Below are 23,912 nucleotides of genomic sequence, written 5' to 3'. Positions count from 1 at the left end.
TTGGCCTGAACAACGTCGGGCAGGACAGCTACTATAATATAATACAAATAATATAATATTGACATATTATATTATTTGTTTGAATATAATAACACTAAATAATAATGTCTTTACTCTTTTAAGTTTGGAGAATTCGAATTACGAGTACCCATGCGAGACACCTGTGTAAAATTAGGTATATTATATTATAACTAATAATTATTAACTATTACATGTGAGAAAACAATATATTTTAGAGTTACAATAAGGTATGACTAAATTTCATTCTTGCTAGCAAGTAAGGGCCCCGGTCTAGAAATTTTCACATGGGCCCCTTATTATTGAGTTGCGCCACCGCATCGCTCGCTCAGAACCTAAAATTAAAAACCTCTAAAATAGCCACTTGAAAATTATACAATATAATATGGAAGATGCTCATAAAAAGATTTTCCCTCATTTTTTGTCGTTTTCCCTAATATTATTAAGAAAAGAACTTTTAATTTTCTGCAATTTCACATTTATGAGGTACCACATTAATATAGTATTAAAAATAGTACCAACTAGATCCAACTCGATCAGAAATCATCCCCACTGTTGAAGATCAAAGCATTTTTTCTACTATAAAACGCAATATATACCACAACACATACACAAAAAACAATAATTGTAAAATCGCAGTACACATTGGTCGCGTTCCGTTCAGAGTCTAAAAACCTTACCTATAAAGTATAAAACGAGTATATACGACAGTATAATACATATAATGCAGATCGATATATAAATCCTCGTTAAAATATTATAATACAATTAAAGTAACCTCTGCGTAAGTATAAAAGCTCAAATATACTACTACCTACTGACCCAAGTAGGTACACCCAAATACCCAAATAAAAAATCATAATTATATGTTTATAGGTACCCATATAAATATAATATATAACAACAAAAAAAATTAATAAAAATATATTATAACACTTTATTTACAATCAAGAATGTATTTTGTATGTGATGCAGAGAACGTCACTCAAGAAAAAAATAAAAGATAAAAAAAATCTAGTTAAGGGTCCCGGTGCCAGGTTTTCAAATTTTCAACAATTCTATAAAGTTTGAAAATTAAATTTTATATTTTATTTGCCACCTCAATTATAAGACTTTTCCACTAATCTACTACCCGATACCTATTTAGGAGGGATTGATAGGGGGTATTGAAAAAAATTACAAATCGAAAAAAATGACATTACCGGAATAACTCTCAAGTTTTGTAGAATTGTCGGATTTTGATTACTATTTTTCCATCTGAAAGAAGAAGATTTCCTACAGCCCGTATCGATCTCTGATTTTGTATTTTATTTCAAATAATTGTATTAAAAATTTGTAAAAAAATGCTTTTTATCTTGTATTTTTTTAGACATATTATAAAGTTTGAGAATAAAATATTGAAAAACAGAGATTGACGCGGGCCGTAGAATATTTCCCTCTAGCAATTAAAAAAAAAATTATGAAATTTGGTTGATTCTATAAGGCGGTATCGTTATTCCCACAGAATGTATTTTTGAGGACAAAATTGCATCGGCACCGGGCGCCTAAAGCCTTAAGCAGTCTAAACTGATATACCTAACCGTGTAACATAAGTTGTTAAGATATAATACTTATACAATAAAAATTCCTTAATTGAAACTATTTTAAATTGTACCTAATTGAATAGAATAATTGCTTAAAAATAATTCTTACTTGGTTAATATTTTTAGTTTTGAAGTAATAGTAACAAAAATGACAACAAAATGTAATGTATACCAAGGTACAATTTTTAATATTTTAACCAATGTATTTACAATATAAAAACAGGACTTCGGGCGAACGGTGGCGCTACCTGTCCTGCACGAGACATTTGTACTGCCAAACTGCCGAGACAATTTGCGACCGTTACCACATCTTCTTTACATCCGTGGGTGCATCAGTAACCATCGATAAGTGTATGGTAACAGTGGTAGCCCCTAATCATTGATAAATGCTATCACGGAATGTCGACTTGTAAATAATAATAATCTAAGACCGTGTTGTAAACACTTGTAAACATCAGCTGATTTCGGACATTTTGTGACGTCAGTCGTGTGTTGTATGTTGATTTTCGTTTTCTGACGACGTCAATGCCTTATCGAACACCGAAAACCGAATTAATAATAAATTACATTTTTGTTTAATTCTGTACATTTTTAAACGTCGTACTTACTACTTCTGACGACTAACGATACAATAATCATAACTTATGTTCGATTACCAATATTATTATATTTTAATTTAAATTACACCGAGTCCACAAAATCGCATCGACAGACTTCCCTCGGTCGACTACCGTTTCCGTTTGGGTGAAATCACTACCGCCGTTGATTCGAACGCCATACTTCGTCGGTGGTAAGTTCGTATCGTCTAGATTGAACAGATTCACGCACAATTGTAATAAATGCGCCCGTTGTTATCTAGGTTCCCGTTCTTCAGTGTTATTGGCCACGGTTTTCGTATTTCGTGTATCGCCGATATATCACGTGCCGTAGATATAGGTAAATATAATAAAGTTAGTATAATATTAAATAACGACATCGTTGAATCGTATACCTATCGGCTATCATATTATCATAATAATAATATTATAAAGTCCACTACTATAGCCACTAGGTATACTATATAGACATTAGACATTTTGTAGAAAGTAGAATAGTAACAAAAATGCCGTTGCAGTGCTATTCTATTGCCTATTAACAGTTGTAAATTACAATTCGGAGCATAATCGATTTAAAAATTAGCTTAATTTTAACTTTTTATATGTATGTATAATGTATGTAAACATTTAACTTTATTTATTTTATTTTGATATAAAGTTACTTGCAATTAAATTTATAATTAATCTTGTGTATCTAATATAATTTTAATGCATAAAAGGAAATTAAAATTGTATTTCTTATTGACAGGGCTCGTAAGTTCATGCCCTAAAAAATACCTAAATAAGCATGGATTTATGCACTTAAAAATGCTTACTTAAAAAATCATAAACAATTTTTGAAATAACATGAATGTATAATGTTATATAATTTTATATATATAAACATACATGAAATTTTTTTATAGTTATATTTTATTTTTTTATGTCACAATTAAAAAAAATAGATAATAAACAATCGCATTTTTTTTTTGTCAAATGTTGATTCTTTATTTCTTTCATAGTATTTCCATAAAAAATGCATATTGATATAATAATATGAATAGGAATACCAAAATCATGTAGGTATAATATGTCCGATAAAATAGAAATATGCGTAAATATGTCAATTAGGCAAAAACATGCAAAATAAGACTTCACATATTTAACCGGGGTACCTTGAAATGGATTTCTATGTCTTCTTTGATTTCTAACATCTAGCATTAACTATAATTTAGCATGATTTATATGCAAATGTATGAACTTACGGGCCCTGCTTATTGCCATTGTGATTTTTTAATAAAAATTTTTGATACTTTGTGGACATTTAAGAATTGTAATATGCATACTATAAAAATAAATAGACACCATTCCCAGAAGAGCAAAATATGTTCAAATATTTTTGTCATATTGATATAAAATGACAGTGTTTAATATTTACCATTAAATATTTCACCTTTTGGGTTAATATAGTCATATTATTTAGGGTGGCTACTAGTTGCGTCCCGCAGTAAAAATTTCTTCCGAATTGCGGCCAGAGTTTTTTTGGAGTGCATACAAATTGCGGCCAGAGTTTTTTTAGGTTACATACGAATTGTGGACCGAAATTTAAAATTAAATTGATTGAAATATGTAAATTTGAATTTAAAAAACTTCATTTTCCTTTACAGACTATTAGGACTGTCTGTAGCATTAGTAGATACTGCAAGAAGGTTAAAAATGATGTTTTGTTTTTATTTAAAAATTTTGGCACTGGTAAAAACGTATATGATATTTTTGAAGTTGAAAATGTTAGTATAATTTAATACAATTCATAGGTATTATGGCACTGGTAAAAACCTGTATGATAGTATTTTTATAAATTCAAGTTTGTCAATTTGGTTTTCTTCTAACCGTTTTATAGCATTTCTAATAAATGTTTCTTTTTCAATTATATTTGTTCTGCGAGTATTTAAGTAGTGAGTGCTTCTTAATTTTACATAGGTATGTTTTTGTATATTTTTCAGAACATCGATGAATACAAAAATATTAGGATGAGAACTGTAGCACAAAGTGTTGAATTTTGAATGAAGAGCTTCACTCTTAACTATTAGTAGTGCGCATTGTAAACGCTCAGTATTCTGCCCACAAAAAAAGGAGGAAATTAGACCCTTTGAAATGTATGTTTCTAATATATAATCTACAAATATTTCTACTGTTTCAATTCTTAGTTGAATACCCATTAAGTAATCTGTAAAACAGTCACTCACATCGTACGAATTCAAAAACAGTAAGCCAAAATCCACAGGTAACTTTGGCATAATAGATGATCGAGCATGGTGAATATTTTTTCTTATTAATATTAAATCATATGTTGTCAAAGTGTCTACGTCTTGTGTAAGGTGGCTATGAATAATTTTACTTGGCTTCTCATTAATATTATCAACAGCTTTACGTTTCACTTGATTACTTACAGTCTGCCTGTTTAATATTTCATCACTATCTTTTCACGGTTTTCATGATTTAAAACTTTTTAAATAATTACGTTATTATTTAAATGAATATATGCTGTATAAATCTTTTTAGTACAGTAATATCGATCAACATTATTTTTAAATTTTTATGGAAACAAAATTTATAATCTACATCATACCGTGATTATATTTTATCAGTCAAGATTAAATTATCTTGAATTAAAAAACCCGGGCCGCAACTCGTCTTTACCCAAAATTAACTCTGGCCGCAATTCGGATTAGACCTTTTTTCGTAGATATCTTTGGAACGCAACTAGTATGCAGCCATTATTTATTTTAATTTCTCAAAATGTGTAGCCACTTTTTAATAATCCTTGCTAAACTCATATATTGTTATATTATTAAAATATTTTACAATCTATACACTGTCAAACCTTCTTATAAGACGGAAATCTCCCTACAACAGAAAATAACAACAGTTCCGTATAACCTATATATACCATATATTTCAATATCCCTATAACAGAAAAATCAGTTGATACCGAGTGATTAAGTTATAAGGAGGTTTTACTGTATATAAAAGAAATTAACTAACTTACCTATCTTTTAAACTTGTTAATTCTTAACTTTGTTGTTATTTAGATAATAAGTTTTTTTTTTTTATTGATCCTCAAGCCCGGCATTTCTAGCCATTAGCTGTTTGTAGGGTTATATGGTGGTGGCGGGGTTTGGACCGGTGAGTTTTTACCCTTGAGTGTTTGAAAAAATTTTTAAGTGGGCACCCGTAGGTATCTGCCATGCAAGGGTGGGGGATGGCGACCTTTCTCTTCGTACACCGTGACTGCCCGAAGAAAAATGCCGTCCATAGCCAGGATCAAACCGGCGTCGGTGCGCGTCGCAACCGACGTCTTAGTCTGCTCGGCCACTCCATACTCCAATAATGAGTTTATATCCACGTTAATTCAGCTTTTAAAAAATGTAATACCTACTTAGAATGTTCACTCAGTCAATTTGGAATATACATAATTATATAGTTTAAGATATTCTATTTTAATTTATAATGAGTATTAACAAATAAAATATAAATATTAGTTCTCATGTTAATTTTTTGTTTCAGATAATTTTATGTCGCATATGAATCATTATGCCTTGGTGTGTTATAATTGGCTGTAGTAACAATTTAAAATCTACGAAACAACATGAAAAAGATGTGTCCTATCATACTTTTCCAAAAAATCCGCAACGACGTAATGCTTGGATTAAAAGTATTAAACTACCATTTAAATTTAATGCAGATACATCATATGTCTGTTCTAAACATTTTGTTTCTGATGACTTTGAATGTAACAATTTAAAAGAACAATTACTTAACATTAAAGTAAAGAAACAACTTAAAAGAACTGGTGAATATGAATATTTATACATATATATATATTGATTATGTAAAATACTACAAAGTCAATAACCTATTTCTTTAATATCTAAAATGCTAAAATGGATTCAAATATGCAAAATTATTTCAGCTATTCCATCTATTAATGTGTCTAATACTTCGGAAGAAGAAAGATTCACAAATGGAGCCAATAAACCAGATACAAGTGTAAGTTTAGTAGAATATCAAATTATACTATAATATTAGTTATTAGTTTATTATAATGCATTCAATAAGAAAACATAACCCGGCCGCTACCAAAAATTTTCAACTTTTGGCATTCACTTCAGAAAACGAGAACAAATGCCTTTCTTTGAAACACATCGGAGAACTTAGATTCACCCAGAGGACAAAGCATAAGCATGGTGGAGAGAATTTGGTCTCAAGACGGCTAAGCTCTGTGATTTATATGTACTGGAGAGTTATGTTCATTATAGACTATACCTATCTTCTCATAGTTAATCTTTTAACTTATTATAGTTATTTTTAAAACTTTTAAAATATAAAACATCTAATATTTTGTTAGTTATTCTCCCCAAATTTTTAAAATGCAATTGTTTAATACTTTTTATTTGATTGTATTTTCTTTTTTACAGTTGAATTGTATTAATCGATCAGATGAGCAAAAATGTTGTGCTGTTCCCATTTGTAACAACAGCATTGTGTATTGTGGATCAGATAAGTCAAATAGGAACGGTAAAATTGTGTTCCACAAATTTCCAAGTGATCCTGTAATGTTAGAGAAATGGTTGAATTTCTGTAGTATTTATAAATCAATTTCACATGAATATAAAAATGCTCAAATATGTTCAGAACATTTCAACAAAGACAATTATGAAAACAAATATACTGATGAGGTAAAATGTAAATTTTATGTTATCTAAAATGTAACCTCTTAATTAATATCATTATTAAAATAATGTTTTTTTGAAGTCATTGCATCCAATAAAAGTATTGAAAAAAGATGCAGTACCAACATTAAACGGTGGAATTAAAATTACAGACGCTAAAAGTATTGAAGACGAGTTATCAAAGAGAGAGCGTAAAAAACTTGTGGATAAATTGTTAGCAGATTATGAGGAGCAACAAAAAAATGAAAAGAGTCATCTGAATGGCATGGTAACCAAGTACCCAGGTTTTTTTTCTCCCAAAATTAATCCAAATGCTAAACTTGGTGATAAATTGAAATTATTAAAGTCAATAGATAATCCAATAACCTATCCTCCTACTAAAAAAAGGAAAATATCTACAACACCAAAGTTAAATGCAGAACATTTAGAATCACCATTTATTAACAATTTAACGCAAAAAATTAATGAAATGATTCAAGTAACAGCTGTTAAAGGCGGACTTATGTTACATGCACTACCGCAAATCGCTAATAATGTGCTGAGTCATACTTTGGAAAAAACTGTTCAAGATGATGAAGAAGAAATCATCATTGTAACAGAAGATGAAGCTAGCCTTATAGATCTGAATTCATATGAAGAAAAAGATAAAGGAAATGACACCGAAGTGATTATAGTCACAGACTCGAAAGAAACTGAAGACACCCTTAAGCATGTAAAAAAAGTACCCAAGAAGTGTTCAACTAATAACATTTATGATAGTAAAAATAAGTGTCATGTACAGAAATTATTGAAAAACAATGAAAGTATAAGTACACCTGTAGATACAGCTAAAGTTCCATTAAGTGTAGATAAGGGATGCCAAGTAATAATCCCATGCGGTGGTTGTGAAAATAGAAGTCTTAAGATCAATAAACTTTTAAGAGAGAGAACGAGATTATTGAAAGATCTTAATCAAAATGGTGCATGGAAGGATCCAGATGAAATAAATAACTTGAAGAGGATGAATGGTGTATTGTCCTTATTATTATTGCAGTGTGTTGGCGATAAAAATGGTAAAAAATCTCCGTCTATACGAGTGGATTTAGTGCAAGATTCTATTGAGAGAATTAATCGTGGGTGGTCTATGCAAGATACATCAGAAACATTAAGTCAAGCCTTGAGTATTAATGCTTATGACGAATTTGCAAGAACGTTTGAAGTGATTAATGAAATATAATGCAAAATGTATCTTATGATAGATTGGGTCTTTAACTTTCATTTAATTTATGTTTAGTGTTGACTAGACAAGTTAATTAGTTGATTAGTTTGCATGACAAAACTATAAGACAAAATTATATTTGATTGCAGGGTAATAACATTGTTAATGTTAACTTATACAATTAATTTCCTATTAAATGGGCTATTTTACATTATTAAACTATGCAGACTAAAGTGAAAAAAGTATTTAATAATTTTTGTATTTTTCATAAAAATATGTTTTATTATTTATAAATTATAAGTGTTAGTTATTGTATTGAATTTGTATGGAATTGTGTTTTATCTAATGACATACATGTTCTTTGCTATTAAGAATTAACTATTATATGAATAAAAGCTGTTAATTCACTCTGTTTTTATTTTAGAGTTTAAAATGTACAAGGCATAATAGAAAGAATTGATAAATATGTAATTATCTAATATTTTGTGCAGTAGTACTAATTTTGTTCTAATCACTGTCATTAATTCACTATACCTAAATAAAAGAAAAATTTGAATACTGATTAGAAGACATTTATTACATTGTCTGTATAATATCTCTGTAATTATCATTTTAAAATGAAAAGAACAATTTAGCACGTATTTTTTATGTATGGCGAATAATACATACTAAGAGGACGTCAGCGCACTATTTGTTTTCTCTCTCTGGCCCATGCACACACAACATAGACAAAACGCATTTACGCAGAATCATTTTTTCTATGTTTTTAGGTAATCTTGGAGTAAAATCGCCAATTACAAAAAAGATAGAGTATAATATTTTTGAGGGAATGACATATTGATTTTATATTTTATTGTTATTTGACTTAGTATTCAAATTTCAAAATAAACAAAAAAATGTAAATTTAATTGACATTTAAATTGTTATGAAACAATATTTAGACATCTTGATACGTCATTTCCTCAAAAATATTATTCTCAATCTTTTTTGTAATGGGTGATTTTACTCTAAGATTGTCTATGTTGCATAATACCCATATTATGGGTCAGCGAGAGAAAACAAATGGTGCGACGACATCCTCTTAATATGATATTCAGTATTTACAGTACCCATTTGATTAACATACATTGATAATTTGTTTTATTTAATTATATTTACTATATTTATGAAGAAATCTAGCCTTTAACCAAAATCAAAAAAAATATGTGAGTAGGGTAGTATAATTAGTAATATTTCAATTGCTCAATTTTAAAAAATATTAAGTATTACTATTTTAATAAATCCTCATAAAAATAAAACAGTGGCTTGGCGTGGCGCGTTGGCTGCTACCAGTCGCGGAATGCAACTGGGAGTAACAGCCACAGCTACTAGCTCCCGGATGGGTGACCACCCGGGTTCATAGTAGTTAAAAACCTTGCCACACATACACGTGTTTGCTACCTACCGTAACAACCGTTAAAAAAATCGTAAAATCAACCTACCATACCAACCTTACCCCTACAACAGCTAATGGCCATAGTTGCCGGGCTTAAGTTCAATAAAAAAAAAACAATATAAAGCCGTGTATTATGTATTATTTAATTATAAATATTCTGTTTAAACAATTATTCATTTTATTTATTTTAAATAAATGTAATTCAAATAGTCTTGAAAAAAAATATACATTTTGCTTGAAAGTCCGTATAGAGTAAGTTATATTATTTAAAGATAATAATAATAATATAGTATTGTAAAATGTAATTATGACTTTAACACAACGTCTAAGTGTTGTTTAACATACACCAAGGCATTTTTCAATATGTCCAATTCCAGTTGTATCTGAGTATGGGCCAGCTGTTGAAATGTTGACAGATTGTCCTAAAAATAAAATTTTTCATAATTAGTTAAAAATATTTACCATCAAATTCGCAAAGGTGGACATTAACTTGTTAAAAAGTTAATTTTTTTTAACTTTTTAACTTAACTAGTTTATTATTTTTGTTTTTAACTTATTAACTTATGCAGTTAAAATTTGTATTGTTGTAACTAACTTTTTATAGTTAATTATCATTGTCGTGCAGTTAAGTTAATTTTCTTTTTGAGTCATGCGTAATAAACTAGACAATGCTGATTCGTAGACTCTTTTTCGATTTTAGTCATTTATTTTCGAATTATATATTATAATAATCAAATTGTTTACAGTGTTAAACGTCTTGGTAAATGTTTGTGTATAACAAAATACTATGGCAGTTTATGAATTAAAAACGTTGTACCTTGAAAAAAATTAAGTTTTTTTAGTTGAGATAAGTTAATTTTATTTTCTATCTTAACTTTAAATTTTTTTTTTTGGTAACTTTTAACTCAACTTGCCACAGTTAATAGTTTTTATTATAAATAAATTAAACGTTTATTATAATACGCTATAGTAGTTACATTAGAACCCATCTTTAAAAATGAAATTGTTTGAAATTTGTAATTGGTAATTACGATTTATGACTTTGAATTCAAAAAACGCCATAAAACCTATCGCCAACGTAAACGGACCCTGAGAATCGAGCAGCCTATGATCGGTACGCCATTCGGTTTTTAGACGACTTACATTATGAATAAGAAAAGTATACGATATTAAATAATCAATGTATCGTCGCATGCACTACAAGAACCTGTAAAAACGACATCTAAGATTAATTATTGTATGTCCATGTCCGTCGAGTTTTATTTTCTATAGATGTTTATACTCTGTCAATTAGTTAGAAAACGTAATAAACAATTCCTTATATGAGTTGCGTCCTTACCGAGAATTCAAAAGACAAGTTGAGCGAAGTCAAATACATTTTTTATGAGAGTTTTGAGTTCAAATTTTTACGATTATAGAAATTCTAACGTGTAATAATGAATTAGGCAGTCGTAAACAATCTTCGATTTGTTGTTATTTAAAAAAAAAAAATGAAAAATAATAACCCTAGAAAAATGAAACACACTATATGTTAAAATATATAGTTTTGAAGTTTTCCATACAACGCACGATAAAAAAAAAATGTTCAAAATATAAAGACTAATTGTAAGCAGCTATTCATATAGACATTTGACATTATCGAATGACAGTTTTTACTTCACGGTTTTTAAACGTTGATTTTGACTTTTGGATAAAAAATAAATAACGATTTCGAAACCGTTTTACGGCCAGCTATTGAGCTGTCGACCTACCCTTGGACGCGATCAACAACACGCCACTGACAGCGTTAGATCGCAAACCTTATGAAATAAAAAAAAAAAATGATCGAGTATCTTTACTTGAAAAACACATTAGGTACCTATACATAATATTTTGACGAATCAGAGCCATGTCGCGTTCGAAATCACTTAACGTATGCCATTATACACTGTGACTGTGTACGGTATACAAACTACGAACACGCCAAATTCAGTGCCCGTATTATGTGACCCGCCTACATCCACTCGGCTACCTAACGCACAATTGCAACAGTTATGATGGATAATGCATTTTTTTATTTCTCTAAAATTTCGATTTGATCAGACGCAGACTATAACAGTTCTCAGTCATACAGGTATAGGTTATGAACCAACAGTGGCGGATCTAGAATTTTTTTATGCTGGGAAATATGTGCGTTGTCAATGAAGCTCCTTAGTAGCGGTGCCTACTCATCGTAAACAATTTCAGGGTAAAAACAAATTTACCCAACCCACATTTTGATGGTATATAGTCTACAATTAATACGTTTAGTTTTACCGTTTCTAGTGCCGGGCTAACTTTCATTGGCGCCCCAGGGCAAGAATATTTGGCACCCTAAAATACACATTTAAACATTTACCGCCCTAAAAAACGTTACAACTTTTGCTAACCTAGGGCACTCGGCACGGCTCTGCGAACTTATGCGTGATACCTGATATCTAAGTAACTTATAACAACGAAAAAGAGTTTAATGTGCGGAACGGTGGGGACTTCAGCTCCCAAGCACCTCCCCCCCCTAAATCCACCAAAGCGTACCTATACAGTGCTTGGAAAGAATGCGTTCCAATTATTTTGTTCAATTTTCAGGAACTTAACGGGAACATTTTTTAGAGGTACATGAACGACGATTTTATTTGTTACTTTTTTCGTTTATTTAATCTTAAGAGGGCGTGATACCCTCATGTGTTATCTTCGTCTTCCAAGTGCTTAACATAGCACATCTTACGCTCAGCAGAACACCTGTAGCTCCGTTAGTTTAAAAACTAGAGTGAATCGACTTCTTATAAAATCTAATAGTATGATTATTATCTAGGCAACCTCCTGGGCTTTTTATTATATTTTAATTTTAAAGCGAGTTATGAGTATTTTAAAATTGTAAATTGTTTGTACATCTTAAATACTCATAACTCGCTTTAAAGTCAAAATATAAATAAAAAGTCCATGAGGTCGCCTGGATAATAATCCTACTACGAGATTTTTTAAGATGTCAATTCACTCTAATTCTTTAACTAACGGAGCTATACGCGTGTTCTGCTGAGCGTAAAATTTGTTATGATACGCACTTGTAAGACGGAGACAACACAAGCGGGTATATATCACGTCCTTTTAAGGGGGTCTAAGCACAAATATTTTGCATACGTTTTATACCAATAAGCTGTGGCAAATAAGTAAATTACACATACTGACATACTTGATACTTCGGAACTAGTAAGTACTCTGCGGAGTGTATATTACCATTGGCGCAAATAGAGGGGGGCTTGGGGGGACTTAGTCCCCCCAAATGTCGGTCAAGTCCCCCCAGTTCAAAATCTAGTAATTACGACTAATTTTTATATTCTGTGGTACTAAACAATATGGCCTATGGGGAGGGGGGCTTGAGCCCCCCCAAAAAATTTAGTCAATTTGCGCCTATGGCGTATTACGTAGATATCGCTCGCTGACGTATAGGTAACTGCAGGTATACAACTTTTAGCAATATTGTATATTATACAAGGTGTATAATAGAACTACAGGGAATTTTCAATTTTTATCTCTTGAATGCACCAACTATGTTCACTTATCGCTTCGCTCAGAATCTAAAAATATTATATATCACTAAAAATTATATAAAAAAATTCGTCTTTATCTAGGAACGAGGAAAGAAATACTAGGGTGTTCGTTTCTTTAAGCCTGCGGGGACGAGAAACGATTTAGTTCAGTGCTTCTTAACCTTTTGTAGATCACGGACCCCTGATGAAAGATTCCTAGAAATCGCGGACCCCCTTAACAATTTTTTTTCGAATACCTTTTTTTTTTACAAAACATCTCATGTTATCATAACCAAAATTATAATAATTATTTTATATAACAAATTACACAAGTAGACATAACAAAACATACACATTTATAATTATTTTATTACGATCAATTTTTTTTACAAAAATGGGTAATATAAAACCATGATTGAGTACGATCGATCAACTGCACTTAGTGGCAGTAAATATAAAACTGCAGCCGGGACTACAGTGATGTACGCGTGTAAACTTCGTATGAACAAGAAAAACTGATTATACTTAATAAATATTAATAATACAATTATTTGGTGTAGAATGTACCTACATGTTATTATATATGAAAAAAAAAATAATAACAATCCGCAACAATATTGTAATAATGCATTCATGTCACTTATTGACGTATGTTATGTGTTAAGGCTGCCGCGGACCCCCGACATGAGTATCGGCGGACCCCCGGGGGGCCGCGGACCACAGGTTAAGAATCGCTGATTTAGTTGCTTTTTAATATAAGATGAACTAATTGCTTTTCCGCATTTATAGGAACCTTCCAAGCACCGATTACATATATATATTAAAATGATTAAATGTTAAATATATTTTCAGCGCAGACGCGCGATTGTCGATATTCGATAGGTACCCACTTATACTCGGAGGTGTAGCCCACCGGTATACTTACCGCGGTCCATATTACTAAGTCGATTATACCGGCAATGTATACCATTCACATCCCACAGTCACTTCAATATTATTACCGACGCAATACCGGCCTATACGTCTCGTAATGATTTTTATCGATTGTATTGGTGGGTTGCCCAAGCCTATTAAAATTGGGTATATACCTGTGCGGTGGTATAGCAATAATTGCAGGTTCCAAAACCGCACGGGCTATCAACATTTTAGCTATGGTTTTCGTCAAAAGTACATTCGCGCGGTATACTATATATATACGCCCCATTAACACGTAACACTATCAGTATAGTATATATAGACGGTAGGTGTATACCTATACATAATTATTACTCGGGCTAGCGAACTTGTTGAGCGTTTAAAATTAAATACAGCGGCGGTTTTTGAACAATTAAACCGTCGGTGGCGTTTTCCATAGGTATATAACTGCGCGCATACCTATATTTATCATAATTCATATATTTAGCGTACGTAATAGATTTGAACGGTGCGCACGATTGCGCAATACGACCTTTTTTGCACCTGAAAAACACGACACGATTGCGTACTAATTGAAAAAAAAAAATGTAAATTCGTAATTTTTCTTTCAGACAATTTATAGGTATATTAAAAAAAAAACTTTAAACGCTATGGAATATACTATCAATTATAGAAGCGTGTTACTATTATTACTTATCATTAGCTATTTAATATTATAGGTGTAAAAATGTATTATATAAAACTAATACCTATACGTACGAGGCGTGAGAATAAAAAAAAAGGTTATTTAAGAGAGAAAAAATTGAAAAATTATATAATTACTTTATGTCCTAGTGTAAATGTACCTATATGGTCATATAATTATCATTAAGAAACAATTATTCATCGACTGTAATGGTAATAGGTACATGCCGCGATACCACACGTTTTGCACTTATTGTATATAGGCAGTGGCGGCACTAGATTTTTTTGTCTGAGTGGGCCAAGCTGGGGCCACTGATTTAAAGAGAGGGCCAGTGGAGTAACAAAATTCGCCTTACCTACCGGGTGGTAACAACTTACAATTATACAGGTTAATAAAAAATAAAGGTCACTATCGAGTGTAATACCAGCTAATTTTTAAAACTTCAATAACCCTCTTCCTCTTCGGTATATTACTGAGTAAAGCCATAATATTATATCCACCAATTTGCAACACTTTCTGAGAAAAATATAACAAACATTTTTAAAATTACAATATTACAATGCCTTATAAATATGGGCCGGTCGGAATTATATTCTTTTAAAATAGCCATAATAAGATGCTAATATTATCTTAAAAAGTTGAAAATTATTCTTCCAATATTCTTTAAAAATCATAATAAGATATGCAAAAAATATGTTTTTTTATTAAAATATTCTCTTGAACAAAAAATATGCATTTATATGCAAAATAATTAAGCAAATAATACGAACTGATATAAATAAATACATAATATGCAAAACAATACGAAAACCCTGATATAAATAGGTACTAACATTTTTATCATAACCTACATAATGAAAAATACTACATGTTAAGAAAAGTTTGATTAAATTATTAATAATAATATTTAATATTCAATTATTTTAAATTTTTAACTAAGAAAAGTTTAGAAAACAGTTGACAACTATATTTTGTTCCATGTGCTCTGGTGTCATATTTGTATGACGGTCGGTTAAAATGTTTTTATATGTGCTAATTTATATTATTTACGCCACTGCAACAAAAAATATCGAACATCTACAAAAACTAATCGACATATTCTGGAATATTCTTTATTATACGAAATATTCTTTTATCTTGAAATATTCCTAAATATGCAAAAAAAACTTTTGCCATTAACTCGCCTGTTTCATGATTTGTAAAGATTTCGAACCCCCGTCTGACTGCATAGACTCGAAAAAAATATGCAAAAGAATATAATTTCAGCCCCTACTTATAACATTTAATATAGAAAATGAAAGAAATAAAAAAATAATTGTGTCAAAACCCGGTTTACAGACACGTCGCACACAAAAAACTAAATTTTATAAATTTTAAAATATTATGATGTAATTATAAATAAAAATGCTTTGAAATCATACAGGGTGGGCTAGCCGGGGGCTGAGAATATCTATTAGGGTGGGCCCACCACTGGCGCCGCTACTGTACATAGGTATGGAAAAAATTAATTATATTATGATTTAACAACTATACATATATATTTACTGTCTATACTTATACACCTATATACTGCTTGGTTACTACTATTTATATCATGACGTAGTATTACGAGAATAATACGAATTTTCGATAAAATTATCCTGTATATCCGAAGCACTATGCGCGCGACCGATTTTTTTCAGTAAAAAGGTAAAATTGCGTAACATTGTTAAACTCGGATTGAATTTTGAAGAATTATAATTTTTAAAAATATTATATAGTAGCTCAACGTAGAGGCTAATTATGAGTATTTTTCTTATATTGCCCCGTAAAATCTATTTAACTGAAAATAATAATTGTTTAACTGAAAGCTGATCGAGATCGCGTGCTGGGGATGCTATATCTGGCTATACCCACCCCAAAGTGGCTAAATTCATCTATGTACCTAAACATATAATACATGAAAATACGTATATTGAAATACGATTTTCGTACCGTTTAAACACTGAACATTATATGTTATTGCTATTAATTAAAATTAATAAGACTAACCGCTTTTTCCGATGGTGCTGGATACTGCTTAATCAACAAATTTATCCTGACTTGCAGAAATTCCCAGCATTTGGTCTCGAGGGCAGGATCGAGAGTACCGTCTAGTAGTGTTAAGTTCAGGCAATGTTTCTCTTCCATTTGTATCCAATCGTCCAAGGTTTCTGGTGAACAAGAAATTATAGACACGTCGTTATTATATCGGAACACATGGCGTCATGGCTAAAGTCAGAGTGTTACAAACGGGGTGCACGCATAAATAGTGCACACAAATACGTCTCTTTTCACCTGAACTATCTCCATGGAAAATCGTTAGATTAAAATCCAGTGGCGTAATTTGGTTTACATGTTTGGGATTGCGAACTTTGTTTGGATTATATGGTGGATATTCAATCCCCTAATTATGTTCATTAATGGCCTCAAATTGCAATCCTCACTGATACGAGATGTGTGTAAAGGGGTAATTTTTTTTAAAAAAAAATTGTCAATAAAATATTGTTGAATTTAAAAAATACTTTTGCAACACCATGATGCACCACTGTTTAAATCACATTTTCAATATTAATCTATAAGAGAATTCAAATTTAATGGGCAAAAATATTGTTTTACAATTCAATTTTAAAACAATTTTCATGATAGAAATTTCATGCCATATTTATTGAAACATTTAAAAAAAATATATTAAAATCAAGTAGGATTTTTTTATTGATAATCCGTAAAAATAATATATTTACTGCATATTATATTTGTCGAGATTTCGTTAAATTCGTCCGCTGAAGTTAAGCGCCGCGATGTCCACCTCAATGATACAAAATATGCACACATATAATACCTCTACTTATACAATATAGTTTTACGAATATAAAATATTGTTAAAAAAAATACACATCGCAATCTTCCGTTTCGCTCAGCGGAATCGAAAACTATATTAGATTATTATATATTCAATAATTATACCGAAAATATCTCAGCCCCAGTGCCGCCGAACACGGGTACCACAACTGGGGAAAAATGCCCAGAACCACATCTGTGGTTGGGTCAGGTGGGCGGGGGTGACGTCGAGCGATCTGCAGTCACTAGCGGTATTTAATACTCAAACATCATCGTCAAAATTCAACATTAACGGCAAGTGTAAATAACGGGCAATAATACTGGCACGAGTACGGCACAGGTCACCACCACCACCAGGCAGTATTATACCACGATCGTGATGCACCATTCGGGCGGGGTAGCTAAAATTTTTTATCCCCCCCCCCCCCCACCACATGAAATATATAGATCGGCGCCGCTGGGCCCGGCCCTGTGCATAAGCCGGCGCAGCGTACGCACATTGGTATACGTACTCTGGTCCATGTTGAAGATGCGGACGAACGCAAGGAGCTTCCCGTCGACGGGAAACGGTCCGGGCGTGAGGTAGAACTCGGCGAGGGCGGGCAGCGAGAGCGTCTGGAGCAGGCGGTACCGGAGCGCGTAGAGCGGGTCGGACCGGGAGACGCCCAGCCGTATCTTGACGGCGTCGTGTTCGTTGTCCGGGTACACGAACCCGTTGTGCACCAAGAAGTCGGCGTTGGTCCGCACCCCGTAGAATATGTACACTTGTTCGTCGGCCGCGTAGTCGCCGTCCGCGTAGCACACGCACACGTTGCTCGACTTGACGAAATCGGTCGACAGCTGTGCCCCGGGGGGGTAAACGCCACATGCGGGAAAACCATACGATTATACCTACTACATTACCACCGTGTGCATCGCCGCCGAGAGGGATTCACGATTTTTACTAGCGCCCTCCCGCGGTTCATATATACTGCAGGTGATTTCGTTCCGACACACTGATTTTTAGAATTTTCGACTTTATAATATTATGACGTATACCTACTGTTATACTGTGTACTGTACCTATACAGACGGTGCGCGTTATCACGCCTGTATAAAGACCATAATTTCGAATTCGGCACTCATACGCGTGAATTAATAGACTGTATATTATAGTGGCGACACAAATTTTTTGTTTTCTTCGAATGAGTATAGGCACTCGCCAGTTACTATATACATACCTACGTCACTTTTTTTTTTAAAAAAACTTATTGAAATCAACATTTGAAATAGTATAGGTAGTTTTTTGTATACTCATTCTACTTCGTGGAGATAGGTTATACCTACTAAGAATAAACTTGTTTGTGACTAGTGGACGATTAGTGATAAACTGATAACTGACTAGTGGTGTCTGTTAACAATTTGAATTTAATATTATACTTAAATTTATATATTATTTTACCGAAAAAAATGAACTTGATTAGGTAATATTACACATAATAAGTATTATTATTTCACCGATTTACATCGATCTCATTTATTTGAAAGTTTATATTAAATTCTTTATTGTCGTTAGTACTTACATCAAGTAGAATAACTCAATACCAGGACACATAAACATTCAAAAAACAATTTGTATCACCATTTAACAGTCTTTGAACGCCGTAAAACTGTATACATATTTGAAAATATGGTTTTTAAGGAACCTTCTTAAAAATTCTGAAAATCAAAAGTTAATTAAATGACGGGATTATCGCATGCTTACAAAATAAGCAATCACCCTGTATTTATGTATTACGTGTAGGTACCACGTACGAGATAAATTGTACAACCGATCGATACGGGTAAATGCGAAAAAAAATGTAGTCCCACCGCAATAGGTATGCATGTGTTATAAACTTATAAAATAGTAAATAGTAAACACTAATAATTATGACGGGCCGGAAGAGTTGTTATATTGTTGCACTAAAAAATAACCTCAACTACATCTACATGTGGTTACGGCTATTGCACCACACGCCACCACTGCGTAAAATACATGAAATTGTACCGAGAAATCTCAAAATGTACCTACAATAATTTCAAACCATGTACCTATTTAAAGTCGGGTACTCCATCCTATGTCTCATAATAATAAATATACCGAATACGTACGCATACACATACTAAAATATGTAGTATGTTATACTATACGAGATAAATGCTATTATAACAATTTTCAGACTTTGTCCAATTTTTTTAAAGACGCGGGTACGTTAATTCTTCGTGCTTCTGTCCCCCGTTTTTGGCTTCCGAATTCCCACCGAAAATAGCAGCCAAGACTTAAACTCAATGATCAAGTTACGTCTATAACGAGTTCAAAATGGCTTAATCTATAATGATGATTGTAAGTAAATTGACCTCGTCGCGGTTATGATACCCTGCAAGAGTAAATCCGTAACGTATACACGACTGCTTGCTCGCCGTGAGATAACCATATACCACGTCGCAGAAAAAATAAATTGCTTCACAATAACATAATTTGTATGCGTATAATATATACGAACAAAAAAATAAAAATCAGTTCGACTTCGAATTGAAGTTTGCGGTTCGAAAAAAAAACCATTATTGTCTTAAACTTATCATTATAGATCATTCACCCGTATTTATATTATATTATAAATAAGAATAAGCAGCGTTGTAATACAACATATATTATTAATATAAGACATTAGTACAAAAACAAACACACGTCCTCAGTCAAATTCAAAATTTAAAAAACATGATGTGTTTGGATGCAATTCCATATTTAAAAATAATTTTGGAGGCTAACCCCAAATCAAAAAGTTTTGTATTTTTGGCCCCGAAGTAGTAAAGTTAATTAAAGGTGGTTTAATCTTTAATAACATTTTATTTTAACCGAATCTTTTACACGCCTACAGCCTACCTGTATTAATTTAATGAATATAAGTACTCGTATTTATATAATATTACTACCTGCCCCGCCCGACGTTGTCCAGGCCAAAGATTTGTATTTTTAATAAATATATTTGTACAAAATGTATATACCATATATTTTCTTCTAATTATAATATTAATATAATATGTAACGAATGCAACCATTTAGATTGACTAAAAATTTTATTTTTGCTAAAAAAAAATTATGTATGGGCTACCCTTTACCTACAGCCTATATGAGTTGAAAAGTCAAGCTGTATACACCTTCCAATTTTTAAGTAATAATCTATTGAAATAACTTTTAATTTTTATTGAAAACGGTTCAGTCATTTTTTGAGGCTATTAATATCGGATAAGCTAACATCCAATATAAGTTGTACCTATAACCCGATTTAAAATTTAAAACCTTATTAAAATAAGTAGAGTTCTTTTGGAGATATGCTCGAACATACAAAAAAGGGGCAATGTTTCTCTACTATATTATGCATGTTTTATACATATAAACCTTCCTCTTGAATCACTCTATCTGCAATTAAAAAACAGCATCAAAATCCTTTGCGTAGTTTTAAAGATCTAAGCATACAGATAGACAGCAGGATTTTGTTAAGAATAAGATTTATTTTTTTTTAATTTGAATATTTTCTATTTGTTTGTGTCCATAGCAATCATTAATAAACGAAAATTTATATCGTAAATCTCAAAATTCGTGTTCGAGCACCTCCCGGGCGTGTTTCTCTTCTATATTGTGCATGTTATATATAGATATAAACCTTCCTCTTGAATCACTCTATCAATTAAAAATAACCGCATCAAAATCCGTTGCGTAGTTTTATGTTTTTAAGCATACAGACAGAAAAAGGGACTTTGTTTTATAATTTTATTATAATAATATGTTAAGATAATCAACTATCAGCAGATCTATACCCAAACATAACTATAGTTGTATTTTTTTTTATACGAATAAATAAATTCTAATAATATACTTACTCTTCCGCTGCGGTGATTGAACATATCCCAAAGTGGTATGAGTGCACTGACATTTTCGGACGGGTTATCTGAGCTGGGAACTGTATTTTGACGTGACATTAACGTTGATACTGCCCACCTAGAACAATATATGCATGAAATACAATTACAGACTACTAATTTTTAATCCTTATACTGTCAAAATAAAAAAAATTAACTGTAAAACGATATAATATATTCGAGTATACACACACTGACGTTTATTTATACATGTGAGACGTGTACTATTTCAATTTAAATTGACATATTTTCTTCTGAAAGAGTCGTTATAAAAAGAAAACAATTTATTCAACAAGTAAGTGACGGTTATCACGATTATGGTGGCTTGTCTGACGTAACATGTATAAATAAAATCGTTCAATCGACAATCACAATACAAATCTTATGATCGGTGGGTATTTTTCGTTATCTGCCACCCAATTTTCCGTAGCCCTGCAAGTCCCGCGAAGGTTTTTTTGAAAATGTTAATGCATTTAAATCGAAATTCGAACTTAATGTACTAAGGATAACATTATGGTGGTTTTACACATAAGGTATATAAATTATAAAACATAATATTATTCTGATGTATAGTTTAGTCTAGCACTTATTATACTCGAACAATGTTTACAAATGATAAAATGTTGGTTAATTAATATTAATTACTACACGTAGTTTTCATTTTTCAAATCATCATAGCCCCCAAATTATTATCTACTACAATGTAAATCTATTATCACGGGCTACTAATACATTATCCTTAGTACCTATTTATTTTTATTTGAAGACTAGTGACTAGTGTCCTCTAAAATAATATAATTTTATATACAAAAAAAGAGAATACCTAACTAAATGAGCTAATATTACGAACAACTTGAGAGGGAAGATACCACACCACCTTGCTTGATTCATATTACACATAATACATAAAACATTTAAAACCATAATGCCATAAGTGTTAGGTCAAATGATAAACGTTGTATACTTGTACGACAAAGCAAAATTTTTATTTACGATGAACAATTTAATTAAAACGCTCTTTGTTCGAGCAATAAGACATGCGCGTTAACAATGAACCCATATACAGTTGGTAAGTAGATTGAATCTACTCCAAAATAACCATCTACGTCTTTTGTGTAATATCTACTGGCTACCGTATATTATAATACCTTAGGAGTTAGGCATAACTGTAAATTCGCCTAAATAATTTAAATTAAAATATTTCAAAGATTCATTATCAGATGTATACAGCATTATATGTATACATACCTATTGTTCTAAGTAATATAAATATTATACACTGGATGATTATTTTAACAGTAAACGATCATTATATCGAGAAGTACTTAAGTTTTGAAAATGTTTGTAATTTGTATATAAAAATCAAATTTTAAACGACTAGGTAGTTAATTTGGTGTAATAATTTAAACTGTTTTCCAACATTTTTCTGTGGTACATCTATATGCCACATTAATCCACTCAACCTAAACTTTAAAAATATGTAAGTACTTAATATAATAAATTAACTAATCGTTAGAAATTCTATTTTCATACAATGTTTAGAAAAATATTCTGCTTTGGAATACAAAGTTAAAAATGTGTCCTTTGATTTAAAAAAATTAACTTAAAAGATGATAAATATAAAAATAAAACTTTTTCTCAATATTGTTTTGTAATGATTTCAAATTATGTTAAATAAATATTTTAAAATACTTAAACAAATTTCGAGATAATGAGTTATGTTGACTGTCTCAGACTGGCAATAGAAGGTAATAAAAATGTGCATTATTATAGGAAATATCGTATAGTAAACACTAACCAATTAACCTGGTACCAATACATTTAAAAAATACAAAAATGTCGTGCTATAAATTATTGAACACCTTTGTAGAATAAACATGGTTCACTATTAAAAAATAAATAATTGTACCTATTACCTATATATGTATATATAATTGTATAACTAATATTTTGATGTAAAAATATATTGTACATACTACATACCTTAGTTACCCATTACCCTAGTTACTTTATCCTTATGTATTGTATCTATCTATCTGTGAATACTCATAAATTATTTAATGAAATGAAAAAACCAGACATTTTATAATGGTAATTAGAATTGCCCCCTCATTGTGAATATGGTTTAACGATCCGCAAAAATTAAAACGATTATTGCTCGTTTTACAGATTTTAAAATTTTACATCTATATGCACACCAATAATTTAAAAACCTAGGTATTAATAAAAAAAAAACTGCTCTCCAATAATACCGTCACATTATTAGTTACACATTATATTTTAACCCTAGTTGCACCATTCGACTGTTTATACAAATTCAGTTGATGAATTCAAATATAATACATACAAACTTCAATGCAGACGATATATTATAATATATAACATCAAAAGTGTGTCTCGCGTCAATTAATTGACGATAAATGG

General features: G+C 31.1%; 2 protein-coding genes across 5 annotated transcripts in view; one reads left to right on the top strand and one right to left on the bottom strand.

Annotated features, from left to right (window-relative positions):
• Positions 1 to 2,060: 2,060 nt before the first annotated feature.
• On the top strand, positions 2,061 to 8,510 carry LOC132951157 (uncharacterized). 4 transcript variants are annotated; one of them, XM_061022900.1, is made up of 6 exons: positions 2,061 to 2,391; positions 2,461 to 2,551; positions 5,744 to 6,029; positions 6,150 to 6,226; positions 6,655 to 6,915; positions 6,992 to 8,510. In XM_061022900.1, the coding sequence occupies exons 3-6, from the start codon at positions 5,771 to 5,773 to the stop codon at positions 8,123 to 8,125; spliced, it is 1,731 nt and encodes a 576-aa protein (XP_060878883.1). In that variant the 5' UTR covers positions 2,061 to 2,391; positions 2,461 to 2,551; positions 5,744 to 5,770; the 3' UTR covers positions 8,126 to 8,510. The 4 variants fall into 4 exon arrangements, with proteins under 4 accessions (XP_060878883.1, XP_060878882.1, XP_060878885.1 ...); XM_061022899.1 differs by having other exon boundaries at positions 2,062 to 2,391; positions 2,461 to 2,537; XM_061022902.1 differs by lacking the exons at positions 2,061 to 2,391; positions 2,461 to 2,551 and adding an exon at positions 4,316 to 4,332.
• A 1,151-nt stretch (positions 8,511 to 9,661) lies between these two features.
• Positions 9,662 to 23,912, bottom strand: part of LOC132951158 (actin-histidine N-methyltransferase-like) — a 41,235-nt gene continuing 26,984 nt past the window's right edge. The window contains exons 6-9 of the mRNA XM_061022904.1: positions 21,450 to 21,567; positions 18,059 to 18,386; positions 16,719 to 16,879; positions 9,662 to 9,964 (exon numbers count right to left, since the gene is read on the bottom strand). Of these exons, the coding sequence (XP_060878887.1) occupies positions 9,848 to 9,964; positions 16,719 to 16,879; positions 18,059 to 18,386; positions 21,450 to 21,567 (724 nt within the window). The 3' untranslated portion in view covers positions 9,662 to 9,847. The remainder of the gene's footprint in view (positions 9,965 to 16,718; positions 16,880 to 18,058; positions 18,387 to 21,449; positions 21,568 to 23,912) is intronic.

Source organism: Metopolophium dirhodum, chromosome 8 (genome assembly GCF_019925205.1).
Source record: "Metopolophium dirhodum isolate CAU chromosome 8, ASM1992520v1, whole genome shotgun sequence".
NCBI classification, from domain to species: domain Eukaryota; kingdom Metazoa; phylum Arthropoda; class Insecta; order Hemiptera; family Aphididae; genus Metopolophium; species Metopolophium dirhodum.
This window is presented reverse-complemented; position numbering and strand designations above follow the sequence as displayed.

Excerpts from the sequence above, each read along its gene's own strand:
- LOC132951157 (XM_061022900.1), top strand. The coding sequence starts at position 5,771 with ATGCCTTGGTGTGTTATAATTGGCTGTAGTAACAATTTAAAATCTACG. Across the intron at positions 6,227-6,654 it reads CCAATAAACCAGATACAAGT|TTGAATTGTATTAATCGATC; the intron begins GTAAGTTTAGTA and ends TCTTTTTTACAG. Across the intron at positions 6,916-6,991 it reads AAAACAAATATACTGATGAG|TCATTGCATCCAATAAAAGT; the intron begins GTAAAATGTAAA and ends GTTTTTTTGAAG.